The following is a 21,169-nucleotide window of genomic DNA, read 5'->3' as shown; positions in this document are numbered from 1 at the left end:
TGAAAAGCTAAGCAATGCCGCGTCCCATTAAAGGTATAGCAAGGGAGATTTGGTCTTGAAGAAATGGGAGTACCCAAAGAAATGCCGCTAGGTAAGAAGAAGGATAAGAGCATGATTTATGACTATATCTGCTATTGAGAAGTAGGCGACAGAGTCCTAGTAGGCCGGTATAGTTAATATCATCCAGAAACTCGAGTTATTCTAGAAACAGCCTCAGAGTCTCAATAGACGCCTTGTACTGCTTCGGATCTATTCCTTCAGATGATTTCAAGCAAGCATATAATACTACTATACTTTGCAAGATGTCAGACTCATGCCGCCGAACGAAAAGAGAATCAGGGAGCATTAACTTATCGGCGAGAGAGCGAGCATCAAGATCCGCTCCTTGAGCAATCAGAAGGCGACAGGTTTCTGGCTTTCCAGATCGCACAGCAAACTAGATTAACAAGTTAGCTAGGTATAATTAGAAATTCCATGGAATATCAAGCCGAGTCCGAATTCTGCTACGAAAGTACTTTCTAATAAGAAACTCACAAACAAGGAAGTAAGCCCTCGGGAATTAGTATCCCACGACAAGGCTCGTCTTTCGTCAAAAAGCCTCTGAATCGCAGTAGTATCTCCTTTTTCGCAGAGTTCAAAAATCAACGCATTATCAGGTACCGTACGGTACGACTTCAGCCTATATTCAAATCCCCAAATCAATTCTGAAAATTCCGCCTGTATACCGAAGTTTATCCCACATATCATAAGCCATTGAGAAGAATAAACAGTAACGACTATTTGAATCATACATTGAGCCTCGCGTCTGCCGAATTCTTGCTCATTATCTTCATTTTCTGCTTCAGAAGTCCCTGACCTTATAGATACGAGATATAGTATTCCAAAAAGGCTACAGCTCCTAATATATCTTCTCATGGTATGGCGCCTTCGAAATCCTGGAGTTTTCTTTCGCACTTGGGTATTAGATTGCCCAATAGTACTTTCTAATAATGGATCGTCGCCGACTCTAAATCCTTTGCCCGGGCTATTAGAGACTTGCAATGGCACTGAGTAAATTAAGTTCTCGGAACCGAATTGAGCTCCTGGATTTCCTATAGTAGTTAATCTCCTCTGAGCTTCTTCTTGCAGGGCATTTATATAATCCTTGATATTAAGGCAGTCTCTTAATACGGTCATAATAATTCTCATGGACTATTATTACAATAGAAGCCTCATTCCCTGAGCAATGACCCTTAAGTCATACTATTATTCTTCGTCTCGGGCCATAACCAAATGACTGCAAATATTAGAACGGTTAAGTCACATAAAAGATAGATATTCAAGATCCCATACCTAATCAAATTTTGCCTGGCTAAGATTAGTATAATCTTTGTATCACGCAAAGTTTCCTGAAATTTTCGAAGCCTATCGCCCTTCCACACAGCTCTAAATGTCGCCCATTTTCTAAGCATCGGCTTCGGGGAAGAGATGCCTAGTTACAACTGATTAATAATACTCTGGAGGGCTTCTATACTGCTCGAGCACCCATTTAGAGCCGCGATACTTGCACTTAGCGCACTGGAATGAGGCCTCTCATTGCTAGCTTCCAGGCGAATATTACATACGATATCTAATACGACCTGTAAGTCTTGGATAATGGAATTAATATCTTTTGGTCTATCTTGAATCGAGGTCCAAAAATCGCAGAGTTTTTGGATGCCCCCTCTAATTTGAATAGCTAAAGACACTACAGCAAAAGCGCTGGAAGCAGCTAATAAACCATCCATAGTAACTTTTCTGATAAACTGAGATTTGAAGCCAGAGGTTGTATTTGTTCGTTATACGTCCGCCAGGCTGAGGCTGTGAACAGCGCAAACCGGATCTGATGTGTGGAGGTCGAATGAGATGCGACGGCTAGAATATCTGGGTACGCTTATTCGGGTACGATTAAAATGGCCGCACTTTGGTGAGGCATTGAGGGGAGGTAGAGTTGATTGTAGAGTGGCAAGTTGATTTCTATTCTAGTAATGCGCGTGCAGAGAAAATACAGTATCTAGCTAAGTGACTAAGCCCAAAAGGGTTAGACAAGCCCGTGACCACGAATGTCCCTCCACAGCATCGTCAAGCAAGAATTCCCTTACCGAGGTATTTAAGCGAGAAGTCTGGCCCTTTAAGAAGCAAATTCTATTTTTAAAATACTTTAAATATATATTTAAAATACTCCTCTCTATATAATTAAATTAAAATTATAATAATTAATTATTTTAAGCTTAAAGAATATAATAATAAGAAATAAATTATATTAAATTAATTAATAAAAGGGAATAAATAACTTAAATATTATTTTTATATATTTATAAATTAAAGGCTTTATATATAAACTAAGCTTATAACTCTTATAATAAGTAAAGTAAAGAGATAATATTTAAAGAGAAGTACTTATAAAATTAAAGTTTAGTTTTAAAAAGAAAAGAAAAGTTAAAATAAGTTAAAGAATATAAAATTATATACTTATTTAAGTACTTATTTAAGTACTTATATAATTATATTATTAATAAACCTTTTATTCTTATTAATTACTTTATAAGAGGTTTTTTTAATTAATTTATAAATTAATAATCTTATCTTTTTATTTCTCTTAAAGCTTTTATAATTAATAATATTATATTACTAAATAATCTTCTTTAATAATACTTATCTTTTTATTAAGAGAAGTTCTTTAAAATTTATTATTTATATATAAGATAATATTAAAATAAGCTTTAAAAAGTAAAGCCCTTTACGTTTTCTTGATTTTTAATATTAGGCAATAGCCTAATTAACAGAGGTCTAGATATCGTTTCGTAGTAGCGATATATGTCTTTTCTGTAATAGAAGCCTCTACTAAAAGTGATTGGACGATTGATGTAGGGGTTCGTCTAACATTATATCTGTGCAACATATCATCACGCTTACTAAAGCTTATACAGGACAATACGTAGGATAATGGCGTAACTCTCATGCTCGAAGTAGGATAATGGCGTGACCCAAAACGCCTTCTCCACTTCCTCAATCTCCCAATCGTTAAGGCATCCTCCCTCTCAACCAAAACACATTCCCGGCTTCCTCAACCTTAGTACGCTTGACTTGGTCGCTCTAGTAACAAACGGCAGATTCCTCCAGTTTCACAACTCGCAGAGAGAGAAAAGTGGAAGGCCATTTCCACCACCCAAACCGATGTATAAAACTAGGTCCCGTTCAACTTGAGGACCTGAGACTATCCATCACAGCAATCAACCATCTCTTGCCCATTTACCATTGTAGGGGTTTCAATTCCAAACATACATTCCTAGACTTCAACTTCCGACGCAACGTTAAACATGGGCCAGCAAATCTCGGCAGTAGTTGAGAAGTTTGACGACGATTCGGCCAAGCAGAAACTTGCCGACGATGCGTTGAACTCCCTACTCGAGATGGCTAAGCTTCAGGTCGCGGCCTTCAAACTTGCCATAAGGTACTAGTCTTAGTTTTTGTTAATCCATAACATCATAAGATGTTAGAGGCAGTTGGTTGATATATTAACATTCATTAGCAATCCCAATTTCGAAGCCAAGCTCATCCCAATCGAGAAGATTCTCAGCTCCGACTCGATCATTCAGGCCAGCATCGAAAACACGCCTACCAACATCGGATCTGTCATTAACGAGACGTTCTCTGCATTCGCAAACGGCGAGGTTGTGAAAGGAATCACAACCCTTATCAACAGTGGCTTGAAGATACTCCTCGGAAGCTATTCTGGAAATGTCTCTACGAGAGACACCTAGTAAGCCTTAGACACTGTTCCCTTCTCGTCTGGCAGAGAACGTAAGCATCTGACTTGCGGTTGCAACTAGCCTCATCTCGACCGGCAAGATTGGCGGTGTCTTTCGCGTCGATATTCATTTCTTCGCCTACCGCTTCAGAAGCGACCAGCTGAAAGCTGTCACCAAGGAGGTTCTTGCCGTGAGCGTCGTCATATCCTCCGCCGAGCTCAAGGGCCTGAGCGACAACACGCTCAGGACATTATTCAGCAAACCTACAGCGCTTCGACCGCGGAAGAGCAAGAGAAGATCTTCAAACAGATCAAGGCAGCCAGAGATGACGAGCAGCAGCCCTCTAACTCCCATGTGCAGCTGAATTTTCAACGAACTATCAACAAGATGCGCGATAGGGCCCCAGGGCCAGTTGGTCTACCAAAGCCCCAGAGCGAACAGCTCGACGTGTCTGAGGTGTTTGAGGTACGGACTCCCATTGGCCGAGCCAGAAACCAATGCCAAGCACTGGACGCCTGGATTCGTGGCGGCATTGCTGCAACATTCGGCCATGACGCTATGGAGATATCCGTGGCGTGCAACCAGTCCGGTCAGAGCACGTCCGACAGTCGTATTTCCGGACTGGTCACCGTCTCTGTCGCCAAGAGCAAGGCTTAGGTCGCTCGGGACAAGTTGACCAGCGCGATCGGCGACCTACTGAGGTCCGCCACGGACCCAGCGCTCTCCGATCTCACCGTCGACTCGTATAGCACCCCGGCGGACGACGCGGGCTTTTACCGCTTCAAGTGGGTAAAAGGTCACATCCCGGACACGGACAGGCTCGCTCGTTCCTCGGCTCCCCACTACGTGGACAAAGATTCGGACCAGAATCTAACTAATGAATCGATCAAGTTCCTTAAGGACAACAAGATCGAGCATGTGATCAGTCTCAATAGCCAGGCTAATAATGAGGCTATTAAAAAGAAGCTCAAAGATAACAACATTGCTTACACGCCGCTGCCAGTTAAGGACTTCACAGCTCCGACTAGCGATGACCTCAAGAAGGGGAAAGAGGAGTACAAAAAGCACCGGGCGGGCACTCTTGTCTGGTGTGGCTACAGACATGGACGTACCGGGACTATGGTGAGCGGTCTGCAGATATATGCGGAAAAGGACAAGAAGTCCTCGACGCGAATGTCACATGATGACTACAGAAAAAACTATGTCGAGCAGATGCATGATGGCAAATCAACAGGACAGTACGAGGTGCTGGCTCAGTTGCAGCAGGGCTGATCGGCAGTGTTCCCAATAGATCAGATATTATTATTATTGATTCTTGTTTTAACTCCCAATGTCGGTCCCCCTAATGGGCCTATGCAGGCCAGTTCCTTTCTCTAGGTGAAAAAAAACCTCCGACTCTGGGGAGAGATGTGAGAGGCGACAATCTAGATAGTATACATGCTACATCGTAGGAGGAAAAACACCTTTTAGGTACTACGCGGCTACCTAGGAGCTCCTAGGTGTAGTTAACATATCGCCCCATTTCGCCTTTAAACCGTACGACTGTGCAATACATGCCTCCTTTCTTATCCTGCCTCTACGCCTAGCTCCTTCATGTTCTGCCTTATAAATACATCTCTACCTTCCCCCTACTTGTAATATGCTCTTCCACTTTCCTCGCCACTAAATAATAGCGGGACGAATGCCTTTCTAGGTCTCCTTTAACCTAGGGCCCCAACCTAGGCTTTCTGCCACTTAGAGAACAGAGGGGGAGAAGAACTACGCGCAGCAGTCCAGCGCGACTTTTATCCCTTCGTCTGGCAGCCAAAACCTCAACTAGCAGGGCCCCCCTTACTTCCCTAATCCTATTGGCTCCCGCTTTGTTTACAGCATTATATAATACATATCTCTCATGTCCCACCTATTATATACCCTGGAATACCCCCTTGCTAGCTGAGGTTTTGGCTGCCAGACGAAGGGATAGATGTTGAAAGCGGCGGCTAGCCTGTGCACGCACCTTGCCCGACGCAGCGGGTGCTAAACCTAGGGGGGTAAATACCGCACCTGAGATTACTTTTAATAAAATATTTATTATAATTTTAATAAACCTTAAATATATTCTAATTAAATATTTTAGAAGCTTTATATTTTCTTTTTATAATTATTTATAAAAAATAATTTTAATTTTTAAAATATTATATAATATATATAGTATTGTATATAACTTAAGAATATATAATAAACTTCAGATATTATAGGTATTAATTAGAGAAATTAATAGCCCTTTAATATTATAACTAATTACTATTTATATTATAAGTATTAGGCTTATATATTACTAATAATATATATATTATTAGGGCCTTTTATTTAGAGGAGGCTTTCCTGAATCTTATAAAAGAAATAAAGATTAGTTCTATATTAAATTTAATATTATAGTTTTATAATTTACTAATTTATTCTATTATCTTATTATTTACTAATAAATACCTTATATATTAAATATAAATTAAATAAGAAAGTTTTATTAAAGCTTTAAAAATTAATGTATATATATTATAATAATTCTTTTATTAATACTATTTATATTATTTAGTATTATATTATAAATAATTAATAAATTAAAATTATATATATAAAAACTAAAAAATATAAAAGAATATAAATTGTTTTAATTAAATTTATTTCTAATATTATATTTTTTTTATATTTCTAAAAGAAAATCTAAAAGACTTATATTAAATGTTTTTATTAAATATATATTTCTTTATAAATATAAGTAATATTTTATAAAAATTAAAAATCTTTTAATTATTAAATATTTTAATTATAATAAATTTAATTATTATATTTATTATTATTTAATTAAATATAATAAAGAAAATAAAACAGTTTCTTTTAAAAGTTAAATTAGATTTAATTTCTATTTTATTAAAATATTTAGTTTTTATTTTAATAATATATTTAAAAAAAATTAATTTCTAATCTTAATATAAAACTAGAAAATAAATATTCTTTAAAAAAAAAAATTTTAGAAATTTATAATAAAAATTTAATAAAAATTAATTTAATTTATTTAATAAAAAAAATACTTTTATAATATTCTATATTATTAATATAAATAAATTAGAAATTAAGTTTTTTTCTTTTATTAATACTAGAACTAATAATTATACTTTTATTAATATAAAGTTTATTGAATTTATAAAATAATTTCCAGAAATAGAATTATAATTCTTTATTTTATTTTATATTATATATAGTTTTAATAAAAAGCTAGCTAAATTTATTAAAAAATATATAAAAGTCTTATTTCTAATTAATAAATAAGATATTAATATATTTATAATTATTTTAAATCTTAGAAATTATAATATTATTTTTAATAAAAAATAAACTATATATATTAATATTCTAATTAATTATAAAAAATATAGATTTATATAACTAAAAAATAAGTCTAAATGTATATAATTTAATTATATTATTAGTATTTTTTAATAATAGTTAAAGAAATAATTCAATAAGAAATATTAAAAAGATATTAATTAATAAAATTTTATTATAAGCTATTTCTCGAAATTTTCTATTTTTAAATAGTTTTCCTTTTTTTAAATTAATTAAAAGAAATTATATAAAACTATAAAAAAGAAGCTTTTATAACTTAATTAAAATATAATATCTAAATAAAAGCCAAAAAGAAAAAGAAGTTTTTACTAAAAATTATATATTAAATTTAGTTATTTTTATTTTTATAATATTTAATTATATAATTAAATCTCTATTTATAAGATTAATAAAAAGTTTAAAACTTAAAGAAAAAAAGCTATTTCTAGTTTAGGAAATTAATAATTAGAAGAAATAAAGCTTTAATAATTTTAAAAAATATTATTTCCGAAATTTAAAAAAAAAAAAATTTCTTTTATAAACTATATAATTATAAGATTTAAATTAAAGTTCTAAAAAGAACTAAAAATATTAGATATTAATCTTTCTAATAATAATTTATTAAAAAGCTATTAGAAATTAAATATTTCTTAAATAATAATTTAGTTAAAAGTTTTATTAAAGCTAATTAAATTCTTTTTATTTTATTAGTTCGTTTTATTAAAAAAGTAAATAGAGATTCATATTTTTATATTAATTTTTATTATTTAAATAATATTATTCGAAGAAATTAATAAAACTTTAAGTTAATTATATAAAGCTAAAATTTATATTAAATTAAATATTTATTAAGCTTTCTATAATACAATTATAAATCTGAATTCTTAAAAACTAATAATATTTTATATTTATTATAAAATATATAAAATATATTCTAATAAAATTAAAATAATATATAATTTATAATTTCTAAAAATAATTAAAAATATATAGTTTTTCTTTAGTTTTTATAATATTTATAAATATATTATTAAAAAATATAAATAAATTACTAAAATTTTTATTTTATTAATAAAAAAGAATATTTTTTAAAGTAATTTAAATAATATTAAAAGGCTTTTAATTATTTAAAAAAAGCTATAATATTTATTTTAGTATTATAATAATAGAAATTGTCGGTTTACTAGTAATACATGGCACCGTTACATAAGTCGTGGAATGCTATTTACGTAAGGTTAGTAAAGTTATTATTTAGAAGTAGGGATTATAGTATTATAGTATTAATATGCGATCCCTAAATCTGCTAAGCCTAAAGGGGTCTAGTCTACTAGTCGAGTCACTAATGGGACTCGAGGTCATATGACTATATCCCGTTTCCTATATCCCATTGCTCATATCCTATATCCCGTATCCCGTAACTTCCAAAGGAATAGTTATACTAATACTAGAAACTCTCTAAAAAACGCGAAAAATAGTGTCTTCCCCTAATCGCATGTAAATTCCCTAATCCGGCCTAGTGCCAGATTCCCAAATGTTCTATATGTTTATATTACTTCTGAGGTTTTGGTTATATACTAAAGGCCGTGGCCTTTTATACGTGACTTCTCCTTCCATAATATTCTCCTATCCCATATGTCTATTTTCCGCCCTATCTATACTTGACCTATTCCTCCACGTCTAATTATATGGTATTCGTATTAATTAGGCGCTTAAGGGCGTTTATTGGCTTTAATTTTATTATGGAATCGGCAGGATTCGATTCTCCCTTAATTTATTTGACTTCTGTAATCTCTTATTATTCGTATACCTAGTAGAGGCATATTACGTTAATTATTAGATGCTTTTCTCGAGTGGTTCCTAATTTGACGAGGTATTCGTATAACAACTTCGAATCCGTATAGACTACTAGTAGTAGTTCTATTTCTAGTGCTTTATTAATTATAGATTTGACTGAAGCGCCTATATTAAAACCATAAGTCATACCGTAGAGTTCCGAAGCTAGGACGCTTCTGGTAATTCTCTTGTATTTGGTAGAGAACTAGTAAATAATATTAGCGCGTCTAGTTCCGTTTACTAGAACTAGAATATATCTAATTTGGGAGGAGAGATCTCTATTATTTATAAATAAAGTATTTATAAAAACGATTAAATATAAGGACTCCTTTGCTAGCTTTATGAATCTTAGTTCTCTGGCAGTATTCTTAATTTGCTATTAAACGCACTTGTTAAGTGCCTTTATATTAGTCTCTAAAGGTTCAATAGTTTGAGTAGTAATTAATAGGTTATATAAAGCTTCTAGTTAATAGACTAACGCAATATACGCTCCTCTAGTATATTGGGCAATATATTAGTCCTTAATAGAGAGATCTTAACGGATAGTGTCCCTATTACTTATAATAGTAGTATTCTTTATAGAAATGGTTCGGAGGTTTTTGTACTAGCATTCCTATATAAGGGTAATTCCGGTAGTATCTATATGAATAATACCTTTATTAAACTTGAGATTATAGTTAGAAGTGAGGCATTTATACTCCTTAGCCAAGAACTTAGCCTTATAAAGCTTTAATTACTTTGCCTTTATAAAATCGTTAGTTCCAATAAATAGGGTATTATTAGTTTAAAGGCCAATGATTCCGAAGGGTTACTTGCTATAGAGGAGGCAAGGGTCGTAAGTTAACTGTTCTATAGAAAGCTCGTTAATATAGTAGGAATAGTAAGTCTTAAACTAATAGTTCCTAGTTTCCGGTATACTATATAGTGGTTTTATAACCTTTAGAACCGAATCATTATTTAGATTTAGCTCTCTAGTAAGCTTATAAGGTGGGTTAACGTAAAAATTACGGTTAAGTAAGGTCGTTAATTAGACATAAGCTTATAAGATATTACGTAAATATAGTTCCGTAGTATCTGTTATTATAGTAGTAATACTGAGGATAATTCTCTAGCTAATATATTAAATAGTAGGCGATTATATTAATATTATATATTTCTTATTATTATTATATGCCTGGATAACTAGTCTTAACTTCTTAAACTCTCTCTTTATACTCTTGTTCTTAATCTTATTAATGAACCGGGAATTAAAGATACGTATTTCCTTTAGTACCTGAGATCTAGGAATAATCTCAAATATATTTTTTTCTAGGAGGCTAGTAACTTTAACTTAACGGGAGTTCTCGTATAGGTTATTATCCTATAGGAATACTATAATATCCGGGTTCTTGCGAGGGCGTCCTCTGCCATGCTTTAGTGAAATAGCGGGAATAGTAGGAGAAATTATACCTGTATTATCTTTGGCCTTACTATAAGGTTCGGGAATAGGTTTAGGTTCAGGTTCGGGGTCATTAGTAATAACCTTAATATCTCCTATATAAAAGGGCTTTACGGAGGTTGAGCGGAAGGTGGTATTGCCGTATGGTAGAGCTAGTATATAGTTCTCTCCATTAATGGCTACTAGCTTATATGATCCGTCCTAATTACCAGGTTAACCCGTATTCCCCTTACGCTATATGAAAATGTCCGAATTTAAGGGAAGTTCGTAGATATTAGTAGTACTAGGACTATTTCGGGTATTTAGGATATTCGTAATCTGGTATCTAGCTCAAAGCTTCTGAATTTCCGCTATTGCCTTCTTAAGTACCGCTAATTACTATAATATAATTAGTAATAGGGCATTATATTCGGTTATTTAAGGTAAAGCGCCGTAAACTAAGAGAGTTAGGATAATGCCGTTAGGTCTAGCGGAATTATTAATAGCCTTAAAAGCTATTTGGAATATGGTATTCTTATTAATTCTATTAATTTCGGCCATAATAATAAGATAAGTATATTAAATCGGACTATAGTAGTATTCTATAATTCCGACGGAATTATAAGCTTTTACGGGAATGATTTTGACTTTGGTTCCTATAGTATTTGCAAGCTGAGCGAACTTCTTGCTAGTAAACTGCTTTCTGGCATCTGCTATAATCTAATTAGGAGGGCCTAAATAGGTATTAATTTAATACTGCTTTAGGGCATTTCAAGTATATAATATACTAATATTTTGAAGCTATTAGCTAGCTTAATATTAAGTGCCTTCATTAATAACATAGAGTATAGGCTTACTAGAAATATAGAAAATATTAATAATAATAGAGTAATTAAAGCTAATATTATCTCTTAAGTTAAACTTGAATTATCCCGGTAATCGTCCGAATTTCTGGTATTACTTATAGTACTTTATAAGGTATTCAAGGGCTTTTATATTAATATTATAGCCTGCTTATTCTAGTATGTTTCGGAGCTTACTAATAGATAGATAACTAAAACGGTAATATAGATATTATAATTCGACCTCTATAAGAAAGCAGGGGTTATATATAAAGGATTCGGAAATAAAGCTTTATAGAGTAGTATTTTAAAGCAAGAAAGAGTATTTAAAACGTTATACTATAAGTATAAAGCATTTATTAGAAGTAATAAGATAATTAGTAAGATTATTAAAGTAGATTCCTAGCTTGTCTATATTGGCTAAGCTAAGTAGGAATAGAGTTTTTATAGATATAATATGGAATTATACTTACCTAATTAGTATTCTTACTATTATAGATCTAATAGAGAATATAAATCCGATATTAAACTGGATATTAACTTAATCTTTAGTGGTTTCGTTAAGTTTAATACTATTATTAGTTTGCTATAAAGCTTGGAATTAGTTAGAACTAGTAGTTGAGAATCTAGAAGCTCCGGTATTAATTATAATTTCGTAAAAGTAATAAGTATTATATCTTAATATATTATTAATTATAAATGTCTGGGCGTCCTCTATCTATTTAGTGGGCTCCAAGGTATGGTTTTCGCCTATTATCTGGTATATAAGGGAAAGGGAAGTGAGGTTATCTATAAGGGTATTAGTTATAGGGATAGCAAGAGCGGGGGCTATAGGAGTGGCTAGGAAGCTCTTAACGGAAGTGAAATAGGAATTAGAGTAATATTTCTTTCCTTTATCCGTTTCTGCTAGTAAGGCTTCAAAAGCATTACCTACTAGTTCATCCTTACTATTCTCGTTATTCTTTTCTTTTTTGAATTCGGTAACGTACTATACATAAGTATTACTAAAGCGTTTATTGAAGTTACAGGTATTTTGGGATCTAAATCAGTAAACGTTTCTACTCTTGAATCGAGCTTTCTTAGCCTCTTGTTTCTCTGGTATATGCTTCTATAAGCGGTATTCGGGTCTCTTATATATAAAATATGATTTCGGGGTATAATTATTGCAATTACGGGGTTTGGAGTAGTTATTACGGGTTCCGAAGTTATGGCTAGGTCCGTATTAATGATTTCCGGATAGATAGTGGTTTGGATGGTTTTGAGAATAGTATTATTAATTAGTAAAGTAGGTTTTAGTAGTGATTTATTACTCTTTCTTATAGGTAGTAATAGACGATTGGAGCTTATTAATAAGCTGGCCAAGATTATTAGGAAAGTCCGAGACTGCGTATTAGTATACTAGTAAGCTTTAATAGGAGGTAATAATCTTATTATATAGGAATTCGGTAGTTTATAAGGCAGGAGTAAGGCTATATTATAATTTGCGCAGGTTATTAATTAGTAGTTAGATAAGCTCGAACGTTGTCTTTTTAGGGTCTTTTGCTATTATGGTTACTAAGGTAATAGTATTCTATTTATTTAAATTTCGATAATAGTAACCGGGGCCTTTAAAGAAACTACGAATATTCGTATAGGCTTCTTTATATATATATTGGGAGAGCTAGTTATTATAGAAGTAGTCTTATACTAATTCCTTTAATATAATAGGAAAAGCTTTTATTAATGCCTTTTCTAGGAGCTCTATATATTAGTAGATATCTAGGAAGATAGCGAGTTTTTGGTTAAAACTACTATTAGTTCTATTATACTTCTGTATTTTGGTATATATCTTTACTATTTTCCTAATAAGCTTCCTAGTAATAATAGTAGGAATTAACTGGGTATTCTTCGGGTATAGTAGATCTAGTAGTAGTAGTAAAGGTAAAAGTAGTAGATAGCCTTAATTTGGAGAAGGTAGATAGATACCTTAATTTAACTAGCTAGTTAACTGAGAATACTTGGTTTCCTTTTATCTAGTTCTCTCTAGAGTAAGATAAACTAATATAATAGGTTTCTTTAGAAGATCTATTTTAATTAGGCTATCTTTAATAATATTAGCTTTATACTAAACGTATATTATTTTCTCCTAAATAATATTGAGTAGGGACTGCATTATAGTAAGGTATATGTGGTTTTATTTAATATAGATATTACTATACTAAAGGTATTTTTAAAGGGTTTATAGTTTAGTATAGCTATATTAACTAAAGGTCGCATTACTAAAGTCCTTGAAGTTATTCTTAAATAGATCCTATAGGTTCTTATTAGAAGTTCTATATAAGGTATACTAATATAGCTTGGTATTTAGATATTCCCGAAGATCTATTTTTATAATATTATTAGTATTAATCTTATTCTCTTATTTCTTAATTAACTTCTTTCCCTTTTTATTATTTATACTAAACCAAGTTTAGTTTCTCCCTAGTATATATATATAGTTTATAGTAAGAGGTATTTAAAGGTAAGGTAGTTTATAGTAGGTTCGTAGAAAGGATTCGGTAGTAAAGGTATTTAGATACCTGGTTTAGATACCTGGTTTAGATACTAGATACCTAGTTTAGATGCCTGATTAAGATACTAGATGCCTGGTAGTTAAGATACTAGATACCTAATAGGGTATTAAAGTAAATATTTTATTCTTAAATATTTTGTCTATAATAAGAAATTTAGGAAGTGAAATATTATAATTTCGGGAGGATCTAAAGCTCAAAGGACTCGATTTAATAGTAAAATCGAAGTAGTAGTTAAAGAGCTTTAAGGGCATATATAGGGTATATATTCCGGAGAGAGGGTCCCGTAAATACGGATATTATATAAGTAGAAAAGATAGTTTCCAAGAAAGTAGTCTTGGGACTAAAAGAAGTTAGTTTTAAAGGATAATAGAAGTTAAATGAATAAATAAATAGCAAAATGGCTGACTGCTTATTAATTAGTAAGAGCTAGTATTTTTTTCTTAGGCTATTAAATGCTTTTCCGAAGTTAATAGTAGTTCCCCTCTTTAACTAGAAGTAAACTACTTGTCTTAGGCTACCAAATGTTTTTCCGACTAGCTAAGTCTTTCTCTAATCTATATATATAAACTGATTAGTATTGGTTTACTAGTAATATATAATACTATTATATAAGTTATAGAATACTATTTATATAAGGTTAGTAAAGTTATTATTTAGAAGTAGGAATTATAGTATTATAGTATTAATATATGATCTCTAAATCTGCTAAGCCTAAAAAGGTCTAGTTTACTAGTTAAGTTACTAATGGGATGCAAGGTTATATAACTATATCCTGTTTCCCATATTCTATTATTTATATTTTATATCTCGTATCCCGTAACTCCTAAAGAAATAGCTATACTAATAGAAATAAATATATTTAAAGAAATAATTACTAGTTTATTTTTTTAATAGAATTTAAAAATAGGCCTTTAATATTTTATAATTTATTTTTAATAAAGCTTAATTATAATATATATAATAAAGAAATATTAATTATAATATAAATATTAAAAAATTAAGGAATTAAGCTAAAAGATTTTTAGAATATTTCTTTTAAGATTTATTTTAATTATTATATTTTAAAATATTTTATAATAATTAAAAAATTCTTTTTTTAAAAAATTAAATAAATAAATAAAATAAATATTTAAAATTATAAATTCATGTATTTTTTTCTAAAAATAAAATTAATCTAGAAATTATTTATAACTTATAACTTATAATAATATTTTATAAAATTAATTTATTTAATTTAGAATTTAGTTCTAAAAATTAAATATATACTAAAAGCCTTTTAAAGAAATATAATTTTTTTAAAAGCTTTATTAATAAATTCTATTATAATTATTTTTATAGAAATATTATTAGAAGTATTTATTAAATATAATAGTTTATAATTTATAAATAAAGTTTTATAGAATAATTATATATTACTAGATTTAAAAAAATTATATATAATAATTTAAACTAAAAATAATATCTAAATATTATAAAAGACTTTATATTATAAAAAATAAAATAATTCTTAAATTATTTTTATAAATTATTCTAATTTATAAAATATATAATAAATTTCTTTTTTAATATTTTAAATATATAAAGCTTTATTAGCTATTAAAAAAATTATTATTAGATATTTATAAATAAAAATATTAATTAATATTATAATAATTATTATATATATCTAAAAATAAAAAGTTTAATTTAATTTAATTTATTCTAGTTTTTAATTACTTTTAATAATATATTATTATAAACTTTAAAAATTATTTAAAAAAGTTAATTAGATTATAATTATTAAAATAGCTATATTATAAATTTTTCTAGTTATATAACTAGTTATATAATCTCGTATTATAAATATAACTTAACTAGTAAACTAGTTTTTTTTATACTTAGTAAATTTAGAAATTATATATTAATATTATAATATTATAATTCTTATTTCTAAATAATAATAATTTTACTAACTTTAATATAATAGTATTTTTATATTTATATAATAGTATTATATATTACTAGTAAACTAATAATAATATAATTATTATATTTATAAATCACTTATTTAAATATCTAATTATAATTCTAATATATATAAAGATTATAGAGAAGAGAGTTATATTAAATAGTAAAAGAATTAATTAAACTAGCTAGAAAAGAGCTTGAATGAAGTATAAAGCTTTAGGAAGTAAATATATAGATCTTAACTAAATAAAGTAATTATACTAGCTTTAAATTAGTAATTCTTACTATAATATACTTTCTAGAAAGGCATAATACTGTATTCTATCTATTCTATCTAATTAGAGAGCTTTAAAATAGTAAAAATCGTTTAATATATAGGTTTTATAGAGCTATATTAATATTTCAAACTAAATAGGCTTAGTATATATTATTTTTCTAGATTACCGAATTCCAGGGAAGCCCTATATAAACTCTCTTTTTCTACTAACTTTAGAGCCTTTAATTAAACTGCTTTTCTTTAATACTTTTCTAGAGCTCTCTTTTTAAGCTTCTAATTATTATAAATATAGCTTATACTAGTTCTATTTCTTTTTATATTACTATTAAGTCGATTTTGGCTTATAAATCTAAAGTATTTTTAATCTAAAATATATTCTTGCTTTACTTTTTACTAATTTTAAATAGTATTAAATAGCTTATAAGTCTACTATAAATATAGCTTTTAATTATTAATATAAAGCTTATATTTAATAGAATATTAAGGTTTAGATTCCTATAATATCTTTTAATATTTCTAGTACTTCTTTACTAAAAATAAAGAAGTTTATATTAAAGTCTTATATTTCTTATTTTACTTATACTAGTTTTAGAAAGGTTTCTTATATAAATTATTATAAGTTCTCTATATTATTTCAAAGCTTATTTTAACTTAATATAGTCTTTTCTACTCTAAAGAGTAAAAGTAATAATTCTTATTATAATACTATTAATAGAGGTTCTTATTACTAGAAATATATTTCTAGTTATTCTTATTTTATTATTTCAATCTCTTATATCTCTATTATATAGCTTTTTCTTACTAAACTTCTAATTACTAAAAATATTATAAGCTTTCTTTTCTTAATTCTTTTTTATAAATTCTAATTTCTTTAAAGTATTTATTTGTTTTTAGATATTCTATTTATATTATACTTGAGATTACTAAATCTAATAAAGAAAATAGTAATAAAAGCTCTTTTATTATAGTTTAAGAGGCTATTAAAAAGAATAAGAAGTAGTCTAATTAAGTAAAGGGCCTTCTATATAAACTTATTAATATTATAATAAAGTGCCTTTAGATCTTATACTATTAGCTTTTAAGCTCTATTATTTTAATAGATTTTATAAATAAAAGATATAAATAAAAGCCTCTTTTTATATTATTTAATTATTTTTATTTTTATTCTAATATCCTAAAAATTTAATAAAGCTTTAAAGTTCTTAAATTTAAATTTAAATAGATTTTTTATAAGTTTATTTATAAATATATTACTTATTTAAAGATATATAACTTAAAAGATGCCTTTATTATACTTTTAATATAGCTATATATTCTGGATATTAATATAATAAAGCTTTATAGTAATTCTTTTATTTTCTCTAATAATTAGTTAAATAGTTTACTTATTATTATAGAATATAGTTCAGAGCTCTTTAAATAGCCTCTAAAGAGCTATAGTTTCCTTTATTATATAAGTAACTTTATATATTTCTAATTTGGTTAAAGAAATAGTTATAATATTCTATTAAGTAGTTTTCTATAATATTAAGTCTTTAAATAAGGAAATTATATATCTATAGCTTAATTACTATATATTTAGATTATTTATAATTTATAGCTATATCTTTCTATATTTTCTATTATACTAAATTATTAAAAACCGGATTTTAAATAGATATTAAAAAGCTTAATTTATAATTATAAAGTATTCTAAAGCAGGCTTTATTAAGAACTAAGAAAGTACTAAAGTAATAAAAGCTATATCTAATCTAATTATAATTATAATATAAAATAGTAATTTAACTTTTTTCTAATATATTTTAATTTAATATAAATAAGCTTAATTACTATATTTCTGAAAATTAATTTCAGGTAATAGAGTACTAGAATATTTCCTATTTACTATTCTAAACTTTTTAGTAATTTTCTTAATATAGATATTATAAACTAGCTAGAGCTTTTTAGTTTTCTAATTTCAAATTATATAAATTCTTAGAAACTATTTTATATTCTATATATTATAAAGCTTATAAATTCTTTTAATCTAAGCAATAATTAATTAAATATATACTTTATTATTCTTATAATAAAGATCTTATAATTTATATTTATATAAATATAGGGCTTTTTATTAAGTCTAGAAAGTTTAATTCTTTTAAGAATATCTATCTAGTATTTATATTATAGAATAGAAAAGTTTTATAGCCTATATAGAGTTTAATCTACTTCTATTATATAGCCTAATATTTTAAAACTATCTAATAGCTTATATATTATTATAAGCTTATTAAAATCTTTTTTTATATTAATAAATATATTTATAATATTAAATTACTTTATTTCCAGATTAAAATAAGCTATAATTATACTAGCTATTTAAAAGAACTTTATTATAAGTATAGTAATATATTATAAGAGAGAAACTATAATAAGACAAAAACCTATATAAAGTATATTAGAGTATAAAACGTGACTTAATAATAAAATAATAAATTAAAAGTATAAATAGTATATAGTATATAAAAGCTTAATTAATTAAATACTAAGGAGGAATTATTCTCTAAAATTATAAAAAAACTAGCTTTCTTATATAATTTCTATAAGTTATATATAAAAGGCCATGGCCTTTACTATATAACCTAAATCTTAAAACTACTAAAATAATATAATTTTTTAAGAGTATAGCCTATTATACTATAATATATAAATAGAAGTAATACCTTCTTTTAGAGATCTTTATAAACTACTAGCTTTAAATAATATTAAGTAATATATTTATTAGAATTAATTTTATATATAAATATCTATTTTAAAGAAATTAGAGATATACTTACTTTATTACTAGAAATAATTCTCTAGTAATTTCGAGCTTTAAAGTTATTAATCTCTAGTTTAGTATCTAATTTAAAATATTTTCTAGCTAGATATTTCTCTAGATTATTTTATATTTTTAGAATTTTCGGAAAATTATTAATATAAATTTTTCTTATTATTATATTATTTAAAGCTCTTTATTCTAAATATATTTTTAATTGAATTACTATTATAATTATAATATATATAGTTTTATAATCGAATTCCTTCTTATAATTCTCTAGCTAATTAGACTAGAGAGACCCTAAAAAAGACTCTAAATAGTTAATCTAATTTAATTTACCTATTATTTATAGTAATATACTTACTATAGTAATTATATTACTACTAGCTTTATCTAAATCTCTATTTTAATTATTTCTCTTATATAAGTATATTTGGATTAGCCTATTTCTGGTTTTAATAATTAGTTTCTTTATCTATTTTCTCTTTAGTTTTATTATTTAATTTTCTATTTTAGCTAAGCTATTTATTTTTTCTATAGAGAATTCTTCTATTTCTATTAAGCTATCTGCTTATTCTATAGGTAAGCTTTCCGCTTTACTTATAGAAGCTATTAGTAGACTTTATTACTAGTTCTAAAAAGATTTTTTCTTACTTTTATTAGTTTAATATACTTTTCTAATAGTTTTAGTATACTCTATTATATTTCTTTCTATAGTACTAAGCTTTCTTAAAAGCTTAGTACCTTTATTTCTACTACTTCTAGGCTCTAGTATAGTAGGGATTTTATTTCTATTAGTTATATAATATAGTTAGGTAATTACTAGATATTTATATATCTGGTTTTATATATATATTTCCTGCTTTTTTTTTTAGTTCTTAGAAAACCAACTAATAAACTAACCTTTATTCTCTAATTTCACGCCTTACTTGTATACTATAATTCCATACTATAGAAGCCTATTCTTTACTCTTATATTATTTCGTATTTTATATTCCTATTATACTAGTATATTTTCTGGCTTTAAAATACTTTATAAAGTTATAAGTTCTATTTCTAGTAAGGCTATAAAGCTTTCTATTTCCGAGTTATAATCCATTAGTATACTTATAAGCTCTTTTAATTATTAGTTTATTTACTTATTATTTTTTAGTTTAGGCTTATTTTCTATTTACTCTAATAAGCTATTATATTATAATTTCTTATTATTAAAGATTAATTTAGTATTCTAAATCTTATTTTCTAAAAGTAGTTCTATTATATTTTTTATAATCTCTATACTATAGCCTTTAGTATATTTATAATTCTTTTTATAGAGAATATTCTTATTAAATATAATATTATATATAATAATTACTTTATTAAGTATAGGAACCCAGATTTTATAAATATTAAATATAATATATTTAATTAAATATCTAATATATTTATATAATATAACCTTAAATACTTTTTTATTTTATTTTACTTTATAGTTCTTAATTATTAGATATATTCTAGAACTATATCTATAGATTCTATTTTAATTAGATCTGAGATTAACTATTATTTATACTATAAGCTTTAGGTTATATTAATAGAAATAATTATAGAACTATAAATCAAGTACTTTATTCGGTATTTTCCAGTTATTTATATATAAAAGACTCTAATTAAATAGATAAATTGCAGCTATAAAGCTTTCCGGCTATAGTTTTTTAGATAAATTATATTATACTCTGCCTCTTTACTAGTAAATTTAGCGTCACGTAATCACGTAATAACACATACGGCTAGCTAGTATTTAGAATACTAAAGCTCCTATACTTAGAGCTTCTTTCCTTAGTTTAGAATCCTCGGATTAAAAGCTACTTTACCTTACTTTCCAAGCCCAGAAACCCGGTTTCGTAATAAATTAGCTATTAAATATATTATAATAGCCTTATTTATAATCTTTTACTCTATTTACTTAATATTACTATTTGGCTTATATATATATAAAAAAGAAAACTCGATTTTAATACCTTATTTCTTTACCTAAATCTAATAGGCAGATATTTCTTAAATTAAAATAACTACTTTCTTCTAATTATATTTAATATAAATAATTAAAAGATTATATTATCTATATATCTATAGCTTAAAATTTCTAATTATATTAAATATTTATAAATCCTCCTTATTTAGTAAAAGGTATTTAAAGAGCTTACTATTAAATTTATCTTTAATTATTAGAATTCAGCTCGAACTATTATAGCTATTTAGGTAATTAAATAAGTTCTATAATATAAGATATATAATAATAGGGTAATATATAAGTAGTTAAGGTAAGTAAGCTATAAAGTAATACTTATAAGTATAACTAATTCCAAGAATTAATTCCAAT

General features: G+C 27.2%; 4 protein-coding genes across 4 annotated transcripts; 2 read left to right on the top strand and 2 right to left on the bottom strand.

Moving 5' to 3' along the window:
• Nucleotides 1–1,245: 1,245 nt before the first annotated feature.
• On the bottom strand, nucleotides 1,246–1,760 carry K444DRAFT_691494 (uncharacterized protein; the record flags this gene model as incomplete). Its single annotated transcript, XM_024887796.1, has 1 exon — nucleotides 1,246–1,760. A coding segment is annotated over exon 1 (206 nt), but the record flags the coding sequence as incomplete, so codon positions are not given.
• On the bottom strand, nucleotides 1,344–1,979 carry K444DRAFT_691490 (uncharacterized protein). Its single transcript, XM_024887795.1, has one exon. It carries the CDS (start codon nucleotides 1,764–1,766, stop codon nucleotides 1,476–1,478), a length of 291 nt encoding a protein of 96 aa, XP_024734829.1. The 5' UTR covers nucleotides 1,767–1,979; the 3' UTR covers nucleotides 1,344–1,475.
• Nucleotides 1,980–3,380: 1,401 nt separating this feature from the next.
• Nucleotides 3,381–3,882, top strand: K444DRAFT_511083 (uncharacterized protein; the record flags this gene model as incomplete). The annotated part of the gene is made up of 3 exons (XM_024873454.1): nucleotides 3,381–3,472; nucleotides 3,551–3,781; nucleotides 3,852–3,882. Coding segments are annotated over 3 exons (354 nt in total), but the record flags the coding sequence as incomplete, so codon positions are not given.
• A 653-nt stretch (nucleotides 3,883–4,535) lies between these two features.
• K444DRAFT_533259 (uncharacterized protein) lies at nucleotides 4,536–5,042 on the top strand (the record flags this gene model as incomplete). The annotated part of the gene is made up of 1 exon (XM_024875135.1): nucleotides 4,536–5,042. A coding segment is annotated over one exon (507 nt), but the record flags the coding sequence as incomplete, so codon positions are not given.
• Between the last annotated feature and the right edge of the window lie 16,127 nt (nucleotides 5,043–21,169).

The sequence above is a fragment of the Hyaloscypha bicolor genome (assembly GCF_002865645.1).
Source record: "Hyaloscypha bicolor E unplaced genomic scaffold K444scaffold_113, whole genome shotgun sequence".
Classification (NCBI taxonomy): Eukaryota; Fungi; Ascomycota; class Leotiomycetes; order Helotiales; family Hyaloscyphaceae; genus Hyaloscypha; species Hyaloscypha bicolor.
Note: the sequence above shows the minus strand (reverse complement) of the source record. Positions and strands in the feature narration are given on the sequence as shown.

Excerpts from the sequence above, each read along its gene's own strand:
- K444DRAFT_691490 (XM_024887795.1), bottom strand. The coding sequence starts at position 1,766 with ATGGATGGTTTATTAGCTGCTTCCAGCGCTTTTGCTGTAGTGTCTTTA.